The sequence below is a fragment of the Phoenix dactylifera genome, chromosome 9 (genome assembly GCF_009389715.1).
Source record: "Phoenix dactylifera cultivar Barhee BC4 chromosome 9, palm_55x_up_171113_PBpolish2nd_filt_p, whole genome shotgun sequence".
In the NCBI taxonomy this organism is placed as follows: Eukaryota; Viridiplantae; Streptophyta; class Magnoliopsida; order Arecales; family Arecaceae; genus Phoenix; species Phoenix dactylifera.
The window spans coordinates 5,425,347-5,437,975 of NC_052400.1; the positions used below are offsets into that span (position 1 = coordinate 5,425,347).

At 38.8% G+C, this 12,629-nt stretch overlaps 1 protein-coding gene across 1 annotated transcript; it reads right to left on the reverse strand.

The window, feature by feature from the left end:
- Positions 1-2,314: 2,314 nt before the first annotated feature.
- Positions 2,315-3,483, reverse strand: LOC120111979 (binding partner of ACD11 1-like). The gene is made up of 4 exons (XM_039130553.1): positions 3,388-3,483; positions 2,817-2,920; positions 2,660-2,735; positions 2,315-2,508 (listed from the first exon to the last, which is right to left on the reverse strand). Exons 1-4 carry the CDS (start codon positions 3,481-3,483, stop codon positions 2,407-2,409), a joined length of 378 nt encoding a protein of 125 aa, XP_038986481.1. The 3' UTR covers positions 2,315-2,406.
- Between the last annotated feature and the right edge of the window lie 9,146 nt (positions 3,484-12,629).

The following is a 12,629-nucleotide window of genomic DNA, read 5'->3' on the forward strand; positions in this document are numbered from 1 at the left end:
AATTCTCTTTGTTCCTTCTTCAACTGAATATCAATCGAATTGATTACTTGTGATTCCTAATCACGATTCAACCATCGGATCGGTCAATACTTCTAGTGTGTGTGACCCCATAGGTTCTATTCTGACTGGTAATGAGATATATTATGATCTCTATCACAATATCATTGAAAACTCCTTTCAATGGATTGGAACAATTCCAACTCTACTCTTTAGGGTTTATCAATCATCGAGATAATCCCTGTGAGTCCCACCATCCACCAGTGACACCTAGCAGCATGTAGTGGCTACCCAGTAGAATAGAATGATGAACCTCTAAGTGCAGTTATCGTGTGATACAGTCCTACTATCGTGGATCCCTACAGGACGGAGGTCATGGATAACTCGTCAAACCCCTTCGTCTGTCATATGTCAAGATTTATTCGACTCGAGTTCGATAGTGGAAAACTCTTTCTCCACTTTATATTACTGCCCTAGCCAAGGTCTTAGAACTCAGTCTAACAAATCACATAGGATCACTCCTCTTCTATCAAGGTCGATAGATTCCATGTAAGTGCATACCCTACTCCTACAGTGAACTTACTGCAGCCAATCTACACTACAAGGACCCATATGACTAGAGACCATGTATATGTGTAGTCAAACTACAATAACCTCACTGTGAGTAGCTGAAGCACCGCAGGTCAAAGGACCAGTCATACTACTGCCACATCAAGCAAGTCACTGACGAGTGGATAGACATCCAAGTGACTTTTTGTCTTGGTCACGCTCAGTACCTTTGTTCTCTAACAAGCACCTGCACTATCACTTAAGTATCCCTACACTGTGGACTCAAGTCTCGTCCATCCAGAAGAAAAGTGATCTGTGCACTGATCGGATCGATCACCGTTCTCGTGATGATCCATTGATCAGGAGCATTTAGAAATTAATCACCAATGATACATGGCTCAAATTCTCAACTCTTGAATTTCTTGGACGATTCATAGATACATAAATAATATGAATGAAAAGATGCCTTTTATTTATTCAATAATAAATAGTCAAGTATAAAATTATGTCCCTAGAATTAACAATGTGTCCGCCAGATTGGCTTCTAGGGCATACATCTAACAATTAATTCCATCACTGATCTAGTGACAAGGTTACCGTCACTAATTTGTCATAGCTCATTGAGTAAAATCAATTTTTAGTAACCAAAATTCTGTCACTAAGTTTATGGCTACTCGTCACAATACTTGGTAAACAATTCGGTAACCAAATTTAGTCAGTGATCACATTCCAATAACCTGGTACATTTGGTACATTGATTGGCTCATAATAATAATAATAATATCATTAATAGCAAAGGCATTCAACATTACACAAAAGTTTTTTAACATGTCATTCAAAATAGGCATCAACATGTCCTAAATCCATCAAAATCAAAGTACAAAAAGTATGTCATAACAAAGATTTAATTCCTCCTAGGAATGCAAAGACCTATCATCTAAGGCAAAAGCAATTATAATGAAGCATGATCAGCAGAACCAGAATCACCATTACCCCCCCTGATCTGCATGCCTTGGTCCAAAGCCAATCTGTTCTCTCATCTTTTAAAGAACCTCCTCTTGCCATTTTTTCTTTTAGTACTCAAGAATACCTAGAAGGTCTTCATGCGTGTACAGCTCTGGAGCTTGACTTGTAGAGGTAGAAGAGGATGATGATTGCCCAATAATTCCAATGAGATCCTATTTTGGACTAAAGCCATAGCTGAGGCGCCGGACATAAAATGGTGTCGTTCGTCAAAGGACCTGGCTCTCTTGAGGGCATCCTTGCTCAGGACAAAACCCTTGGCCAGCATGCTGCTCACCACATCCTCTGCCTTCCTCACTGCAGACTCAGTTGACGAGAGCTTCTTTTCCTTCTGCAGCACCAGAAAAAAAAGAAGATGGGAAGACAAAAACAGTGAAACCTTTTGAATTAATATAAGTAGGTTGAAATTACAAAACTGGAACTGGAAAAACAAAACAAAACAAAAGAACCAACAATTACAAGCCTGATAATCTCACTAAATGGTTCCCAATCCCTAAGACAGTAATATATAAAAGGTCGTTATCTCTAACATGTTCCTTCTTGTTGAAACATAACATGCGAGCAAGACCTATAATCCCAAAAATGAAAGACACAGGAAAAAATTTGGTCCACCAGTTCAAAACTTTTGTTTTTGAAAATTATTACCACAACCTACTGGTACAATTATAAAGTAACACTCGAACAATGAAACGCTAATGAATGTGGCCCACGCGGCTTTGTTTTTTCATTCATTCTTTTTTCAAGGAGAAAACCACCACGTATACAAAATTAAAAGCAAAAAGTCACAATATGGCTTTCATGTCATGCAGAAACCTGAGAGCATAATCTGCACAAATATCAGGGAGTCAGATTTACCAGTATCTCTTTGTAAGCTTCAGGAGGAAGCTGGTAATCCTCAACTGGCGTAATGCTGACACAAAGATCAGCTATAGTTGCTCCCTGCATCCATAAAGAACCGAAATGGTGCACCCAAAATCTTCCAGATTGTATATTAGAAAAACATGAAGGACATGAAGGTTATTTGTAAAATTTCTTTTCCTGAGATTGGAACATGTTAGCGAGTAATTTGCATTATTAAAATTTAACTCACTGAGAGAAGCATTGCTGTGTCTGCTCCCTGTGACTCCTTGAAAGTGACATAAGCAATCTGAGACCTTTCAAATTCGCTGCCGAAGTGAAAACAACATGATTTTGATAATAATTTCCCACAAGAGAAATGCATAAGACATAATTAGAAGGACAATGACCTCCGCAATTCAATATATTGAATGTCCCCTGAGAAGGAAAAGAATTCCTTGATGTCCCTTTTTGATGCAGCCAGGAAAATATTGCTGACTTTCACTATTCTTACCTGCAACAGGAGACAAAGACAATATTTCATGAACGCTGCAGTTATCCACCACGCAATTGATTTATCTCACAACCAATTAACTTAGCACACATTGAAGTGCACATGCCATGAATGGTTGTGCCATAGGAATCCTATCAAAGGCAAATTATATGTGTCAGTGACGCAAAAAGGTAAATTAAAAACTATTGAAAATGAGCTTTCTTGGGGAATATTATTAAAACAGTGATGGGAAGTCATAGGGAACTGATAGATATAATGTTAGATCAAATACAAATTTCAGTAAAAAAGGACACAATATCCTTCTTACTAAAAGATCCTACTCGTTGGCGCCAATTTGAATAACCATGCTTTGTTGAGGAACAAGAGATGGATCTACATGGACTATCTAGCAGCAGTTAGCTGAGACATTATGCACTATTTTCACTAACATCAGTAAATTAGATTGTTAAAAAAAAAAAATCTCTCACATCTGAAACATCGATAGTCCAATTTGATGTAACAGTCAACTGTGGATCCACTCTCATCCTCAAATAGCCCTGGTCCAAAGGGACCTGCAATAACATGCTCCATTAGGTGCTTCTCATGGAAAGAAGGGGGAAAATTTTCAAGGCATGTTCCAGCTCTACCTGATCTAGATGACTAATTGAGCTGATCATCCATGCAAATTTTCAAGCTCATTTACGACAGAGAAATGAAATTTTGTAGTAGAAAGGATACTAAATACGTAAAGGTTCAATATGATTACAAGCACTTCCTCTATTGGATAAATAGTCAGATAGGGAAATGCACTTGAAATTTTCTTAGAGAAATGTTTCACAGACGAAAATGAAGACGAGCCGGAGCTTGATCCCTCAGCCTCCTGGGAGTGGCGGAGGCCGTCTCAACCAAAAAAAAGTATGAACTATAGCGCTAAACAAAAATCTCTGCTGTATATCCACAAATTGCAGCCTCCTAGAAGCGGCGGAGACCTTTTTCTTCAACCAAAAAATTACCCCATTACATCAAAAACCACAGAATCATCCAAATCTCCGCTGTATATCCACAAATCGCATCGCAAGAAAAAAAAACCCAATAAATTAAGCTTACGTTCCACCATTTTATATGAACCAGACACCGAAATCACCCAGGAAAAAAAAAATAAAAATAGTAACAAAAGGACAAGCACGGGTACCTCAAGCAATATTACAAGCATTTCATCAAAAATCCGAGGCGAAGAGATTTATCAGAAAGACCGCCCCGATCTTGAGCATTTCATGAGAGATACAGAACGAAATCCCGCGATGCTGGCCTCGAAAGTGAGCTCTCGAAGCGGGAATCCGTATTCGAGGAGACTTGAAGGAGATCAGGTAGCTCTCGTCGGCGTAGGGAGGAGGAGAAGGGGTTAGGAAATCCGGACGGTCATCCCTGCCGTGGACGGCTTTCCGGTTAGGGATTTGTTAGATTTGGGTTGGGGGGAGGAGGAGGGGTTAGAGATCGCCCGGGGGGGGGGGTGCGGGGTGTGGGTGTGGTGTGGGGGGGTTGAGGGGCGGCTGCAAGGGCCAGGGTTTAGGAGGATTAGAATTTTGGTGTTGGCGCCGGGCGGGCGGGCAGGTCAGGGTGGGGGGAATTAGAAATTAAGCGCGGCACACTTAGTTCATTTTAGATTTCCTCCTTTTATCTTTTTTTCTTTTTTTAGTTATAATTACTCAAAAATATTATTTTTAATATTTTTGGAATTAGAAATTAAATTTGGTGATGGAAATTTATGTCAATAATCCGTCACTATCAAAAATAATCTTTTAGAAATTTATAAATATTTGAGTTACGATTTTTGTGATGGATGAATTTGTCACTGTCTCGTTGCAATTTCGGTTACCAGTTTTGTGACAGATATCCTGCCACTACGATGGTTACTAAGTTTTGGCGCCCACCCTACCCGGGTATTTTGTAACCAGTCGGTCACTAATCTGTCACTAAGTTCACGCTACGGTGATCAAATTTCTATCTGTCACTAATCCGTCATAAATAGTGACTGATAATGGGCCGTCACTAATTTTCCGTCACTATACGCATGTTTTCTGGTAGTGAATAGGTAATTAAACAATGTTCAAGAATATAGAGAAGGCTAGGGATCTGGAATCCTCCTTGACAATATTACTTTCAATAAATAAACTCGGCAATTCTTAATTAAGGATTAATATGATAGAGTAGTTCTAATCATGGAGTATACAATCTGAGAACATGAATTTAACATCCAAGTATTTATCGTGTCGGTTACGTCTACGACAAATCAAGCATTGAAACAATCCATGCATCAATATATATAAACCATACAAGATCTATCTAATAAATAAATATGCAAGAATCCAAAACATACCAATGGATATAAAATAATTAGAATAAAGGTTTAGAATGTACTTGATGAAAGCAACATGACAAGGGTTCATCCATCACCCTTTTGCCAAAGAAATTAGCTTTCCATTACAAAAATCACCTCCCCTTTTGTTTTTTTTCTTTTCTTTTCGGAAACAGGGCAGACCCTATTTCTCTTTTTCCTTTTTTCTTTGAATGGCTGCTTTCCCTGTTTTCTTTTCTTCTTCCCACGAATCAGCCTCCCCCCTTTTCCCTTCTCAGCCGACTCCTCTTATACTCAACTCTCCCCCTCTATGGATCTTGGGAATGCGCTGGAGGAGGCTGAATCTTAGGTGCGTGAGGCTGGAAGGTGATCGCGGGCGAAGATGAGCTGGAAATGAAGCTCGGACGGGTGAGTCACAGATCTGGAAGATGCCCGAAAGGAAGGAGCGTGGACGCAGGGATCTGTGCGAGGAGCGGACGCTAATCTCGACTGGGATATTGCGAAGAAATGAAGCCACGGACGCTGTGGAGGAGGCGGTGATTGCTGGATTCACAGATGGCGTGAGCGGACGAAGGGGCTGATCGCAGGTGCTGCGGAGGAGGCAGATGGCTGGGCGGTGATCGCGGGCTCGCAGACGTTGCGACGCTTCACGGGAGGCTCGCAGGAGGATGGGCTGCAATAGAGGAAGCTGGGAGATCCGTGGGTGTTGGGATGATGGCGAATCCGGAAGCTTTGAAATGGTGAAAGAGGAGCGGATGTTGATCACGGGAGAGGTGGACGCGCTGATGGAGTTGCAAATCCGGAAGACGGGTTGCACACGGATGCTGGGAGGATGCTAGAGGGTTGATTCCTAATTCGGAAGTTGAAGGATACAAGTGGAAGGGAGTTGAGGCACGCCTAATCCGGAAGCTGGGATGATGAAGAATGGACGCCTGGGATTGAGGCACGAATGCTGGCTCACGGATGAATCATGGACGGATGTGTGGGATGGTGGGCATGCTACTATGAACCGCACGGACCGTTGGATCCTCCCGGATAATGAATCTAGCTCCTTTGGTTGCTGTTCCATTAGACTGAACTTGGTCTGCTAATGCTCCTTCTGGTGTGCAAATGGGGCTGACCCTATGCGCTCAGCTGTTGGCCTGCGGTGATGCATCTTTATAGACCCAATGCGCATTTAAACTCTGATCTATGCCAAATAAAAATATGAAATTAATGCAGCACTTTTATCATTATTTGTTAGTAATAATATTAATTTAAGCAGTGTGTAGATCGCACTTTTGTGCTCTCATCACCCCTCCCCTTCTCTCTCTATCGCTCGCTTTCAAAAGCGATCCCTAACCCCTCCAGCCGTCGCACCCCCCTCCCCTTCTTTCTTCGTTGCTCTTTCTCGATCTCCAGATTCAAGAAGCCATCTTCTTCTCCGACCAAGTCCTCCTCTTCCTCAAATCCCCCTCTTTCCTCTCCATTTCCGACCTCCTCTGCCTCTACTACTCTTCCTCTCTCTCCATCACACCAGGCGGCGGTTGGTGGGCTGGCCCCATGGAAAGCGGCCTCATCTTCGGCTCCCCTCCTCTTTTCCTGGCTTCTCTTCGTGGCTTTTTTTGTTAACCAAAAGATTAACTAGTGTTTTTGGTTGTTTTTGTTCTGTCGGTGCAGCTTTAGAGAAGAGGAAGAGTTCTATTGTCATACAATAGATTTATCAAGTAAGTAGAAGTCCCAAGTTCGATCTCCTCCTCCATCTCTCTTAGTTATTGATGCTAAGAGGTTTTATTTTATTTTCTTTTTTTTTTTTTTGGTTATCTTAGGGATGAAATCCAACGCATCAAGGGTAGAAATCCGGACATCATCCACAGAGAGGCTTCACCTCTCTTAGCAAGAGGGAAGAGCGAGGGCCTTCGAGCGGGAGAAAGGGGCGGACGGAGCAGGAGGAAGGAGTGTTCAAAAGGACAGAGTAGGGAGTTTCATTTTTTCAGAGAAAAATGACGTTTGAGGTGTTGAAGGGAGAGGAGATGGAATGTGCCTATTTGGATGAGTACGAGAAGCTCATCATCTGGATGAACACTTCTAGGTTCGTTCTCTTGCTCTATGTTCTGTTCTGTAAGCTTGTGTTTCTTCCGGGTTTTTTTCTCCCTTCGTTTCAAACTGTTTACAACTCTAGTTGCTTGATCTCTACGTCAACGTATCTCTCTTATCGTTGCTGAATAGCGATCGGCAGAGATCCCCCTTCACCTCTGACCTCTAAAACTTGCTAAAAGAAAAAAATCTTTTTAAATATTTTTTTTTCAAAAAAATAGTTATAACGATGCTTTAAAGCGTCGCTAACTAAAAAATACGGTTAAAAGCCGACGCTTTAAAGCGCCGGTAACTGCATGATAGCGACGCTTAAAAGCGTCCTTAAAAAGCGTCGCTAAAAATCCTTTAGCGATGCTTTTGAAAAGTGTCGAAAAATATTTTTTCCACTCTTACATAGCCGACGCTTTAGCGACGCTTTGGAAAGCGTCGGGAAGATTTATACCGACGCTTATAAGCGTTGGTAAAGACCTTAAAAAGCGTCACCAAAACTTTCTTTTCTTGTAGTGAGTGCTTGAACCTATTAGTATATTATTAGAGTTATTAATGGAATCTTGGAGAATCCCTAGAGTACTAGTGGAAGATATATGGATCTTTGTTCATAATAATACCGCATAAAAAAGCATGCACAAATGTTAGAATAATTTATACTTAACTACAGTGATGTGATGCAGATTTTCGTGAACCTAGGAGATATTGAAGCCATGAAAGCAAGTGACTCAATGAGAATTCCGCAAGTGCTGCTTCAATCGACATGCCTATCTTGCAAAGCTTTGGGAGGCTATCTTTTAGTACTGTGGGTCAAGAAAATGTATTGCCGAAAAAACATGTCCAACAAGCTTTCATTCTCTCCTTCTCTCTATCCTTGAAGAAGAGGATGAAGATCCCTATGCTTCTCTCTCTCTCTCTTTCTTGGTTCCATGCAAAGGCTAGGATATGCCTCCTATTTACTACGCTATAGAGGTGGGGAATGTCCCTCTTTACTAAGTCCCAACAGGTTTCAGCATCCTAGAGAGGAAAGGAGGAGGGAGATACCCTTATATTTCGCCCCATCATAGGAATCCCATTTGGACTCCAAGTAGATAGGGAGAAGGGGCAATGGCCTGGCAGGTAGCCACCTTCTTTGTAGAAGCATGCTCCACTTAGGGCACTTCATATAGCAAGGACACCAACCCTAGCGACCGACTCCTACTTGGGTCTAACCTGAGTACTTTTGAAGAAAACCAAGCCAATTAGTCCTACTTGACCTAGCTTAGCCCAATCACCTTACCCTAGCTAATTTCCTAGTCCAATCTCTTCTCCAATATAATTTGGAGCTTATGTGGTCCAAGTAACGAGAGACCCCTCAGTTGGAAACTAGTTCTAATTAAAATAGAGATAGATGACATATACTACATACATTACTAGGATAGATTAATTCAGGTTCCCACTCAATAAAAAAATCTACCCCTGTAGGTCTTTTTAGTCACATATTAGCTATGTGGTCCAGTATGCGAATATGGAGCCCATTTTGTATTACTTAATCCTTTGATGAATAGAATGAAACTAGTTGATCTTTCTATTTTTACATAAGCCATATTTTATAATTCAGTACCCTATCTTTCTAATGCCTCTATATTACCATGCAGTGTCGCACTATGGGACCCTTAGTCATATAGTTTCATGGCCCATTAGAACCCTAAGTCATGTCACACATCCTTTTAAAACAAACGTTCTTAGTGTTTGTTTCAAAAATAATAAATTATATGCATAATAATTTATAAAACTATTATTTTCAAAAAAATTTAAAGTTATCATTAGGCTCTGGTACAAACATATTTGACATATTTCTATTTTGATATAGACATTATGCCATTATGATAGTTTTCATGTTGGACAGCTTGTGACCTTCATTTGTATTCAGATATAGTAAACCATTGTGCTTCCTATAAAGGTCAAAGTCCAAGATATATATTGTGGTCAATACATAGGTTTGGCCACAAACTTACTGACCTCTGAATTTTAGCGAATTGTCATACCATTCAAATCCAAGGGCCACTTGCATGCTCATGCACCTGGTTCATATCTCTTCACTTAATAGTGATTTAGTGTGATGCATACCTAATGTTAAGACGAGGCCTGACCTCAATGAAAGAGGAACTCCATGCCATCACCATCCATCACAGTAGCTTTAAGGCGCAATGCCCATCCTCATTCACAGCTATGAGCAAATTTTGAGTACCTAGGCCTATGCAATCACCCCTATGGATCCCATCCACTTGAATATATATGTATACATGTATGCATCTTTATATACATTCATTCATACATATATATATATAGAGAAAGAGAGAAAGAGAGCACATCACAGGCATGTGTACTAATATTACAAACATACAACAACGTATATCAGATCATATATGCAATTTATATCTCGTGAGGAAAATATGTTTATAAAACTAAAATGGTTAAGTCGCATCATGGTCCCCATGAGCATGGTGGCATTAGAATTTTCATATTATGTGTCCCGGTGCAGATTGAGTCCTTGCATTGTGCAGCTATAGTCCAGTTCTTCCATGCTTCATGGGCACCTCCGTGATAATCTCTATATATAAAAATTCAAAAATAGGTGGCCTTAAAAACAAGTGTCAAGACCCTCACATCATGTCTAATCCACTATTCCTATATAAGATTTTTATTGTAGGTCCTTAATTTAATTATTGATAACTCATAAACATATCACAGGTTACAACACACCATGCCACCATCCCACAATGTTCAATCAATGCGTCCTCAACCTACATGAAGAGTCTTATACATGCAATACAAAATTTGTGAGATCAATTGGATGAATATCGTGAACAAGGTACAATCGGATCAAGATCCTTCCCCTTAATCTAGGGTTTCATCTAAACAATTATCAGGTCAATCATGGAAGATATCATCATGCATGAATATCAATCAACTTACGATGCATCATTGGAAAAACATATGGCCTAAATTAAAAACCATAAATAAGATGGTACATCTATATCATCTAGGATCTGGTTAGTGAGAGTAATATATACGCTCCCACTAGCCATCTAGGAAATACATATCACATCTTACATGGTGCTCATGCCATTAATTAATGATCAATATCCATGATACATGTTGAACATAATTACATCTAAATCTATTACTAATAACTAATACAATCAAAAACCATAATAAATATTAATCATGTATCCTAGGCATGTTCAAGATACCAAACTACCATCATGAAAATAAAGCCCAAAAAAATTAACAAAATCAGATTAGGTAGTAAAAGGACCATAAAAGCTTCCCGTTTGATATATTAACCTAAGTGTTAAAAATTCTAATCAGTCATATGTGACAGCACAACATGGCATACATTTAAAGATATATAACTTGCAAATATGGTCCAAAAACATCACCATACCTGATGTAGAACAATTTGGCTATTATGGGTAGGGTTGGATGATGTCCAGAAGCGAGATCCACTACATCAAAACATCAAATAATAAATTAAACTTTCAAAGGCCATAACTTGGTCATATAATACCTAATTAAGCCGTGCGCTGAGTGTAGAGCTATCGCAACAGCCAGTCGCTTTCATGACAGCCCACTAACAGGACTGTCATACTTTGTCGGCACATCTCGATCGGCTTCTTAGCTAATGGCTCTTCGACTGGAGCCGAAGTTATTCACCTTGGTTTATATTAAGGTCGGTCCAGCCCGAGGTCGAAGCGTCCAATATTTCTTTCATCAATTAAAATTATTGATATTTTAAATATTTTAAGTGAAAGAGTTTCATAATATTATAAATAATAAAATAAATTTATTTATCTTTTGTTTTTTTAAAAAGAAGATGATTAATTTTTTATGAAAATAATTAATTATTAAAATAAAAAATATCACAAAATATTTAAAATAAGTATATTTTATAATATGAAAACTTTAAATAAGTATAATAAAGTATAACTTCATATAATTGCTAAGTAGTAGGAAATTATAAAAGAGGTCTTAGGTTTGATCCTTAAAAAGGTGTATATATAAAAAACCATATTCAAATCCATAAGATTTTCATCTAAATCCGACCGCATAATAGATACAGTGAGGGATTCCATTGGATCATTTACCAATAATTTTTTCTCTTTTATCATCAAAAAAATCATTACAAAATCTTTGTCTTTAATGATGATTCTCATTTCATCACTAAACGTATTAGCTTTTTGTGAACAAAAAAAAATCGTCAGAAAAGAAGATTGTTAGCGACGACATTAAATCCTCATTAAAATTTATTTTGATCATTAATTCCTTATCAAGTCATCATTTGCAGACTCTTTGATAGTACTTTTTTAATCTTATCCTCCAAACAAAATCGCCATAATGGTTGCCTTTAACAACCTGTTTCGTCACTAGATATAATAGTTCATTTAACGACTTTATATTTTTGTCACTAAAACTTTTAGCCGTGGGTCCTCTATTGACCACCAAGCGATGAAATAATTTTGGTTACCAAAATCCTTTAATGATGAAAGTAAAAAACTTTATGAGTAATTATTTGTCAGTAAAAATCTGAATTTTTGTAATGTTACCAACCATGATAAATTGGTCAAGAACATCCTGATCATGCTTGTGTACTTGAATGGCATCTTCAGCGGGATCATCATATATAATCTTCTATTGCAGCTTTCTTATTCTCTTCAATCAATAGCTTTTGCTTCTTTCATGTCTTGTATAGGCTCGAAAGACAAGTCAAGAATACAAATTTATTTAGAATTAAGAGAAATTTTACCTAAACTTGCTACCTTACCAAGACATAGGTCATTGTGAGCTTTCCTATTCTCATGATCATGATCACGATCTGATTTGGCTTTCCTTTTGTCTCCCTCAAATTCGCCATACATTTCTTTTGAGAAAGTCTCATGCTTCCTTCGCCGTTTTCACTCTCAAGTTCTTCTTGAAGGTCAACTTGCCCAACACTTGGTAGATGTAGGTCAAGATCTAATTGTCCTTTTGATATTCTTGCACCATTTCATCTCCTTTTGTGCTTGAGGGAGCATCTCAAACTTTTTCACGTAGAAAACTTTTCCCATGTACCGGTATGGAAGTAATAAATGCAATGAAAGCATTTTATTTATTTTATTTTCTATGTAGCAAAACATATAATGTGCACAAGGCATGGATGAAGAAACTCTAAGATTAAAACTATCACATCTTGAATTAAACGATGTATAATGGGGAAGGATCTGTTCTAATTGACTTTTAAAGTGAGTGATCAATTGTAAATGGTTACTACAGTGGAAGGCCCATCGG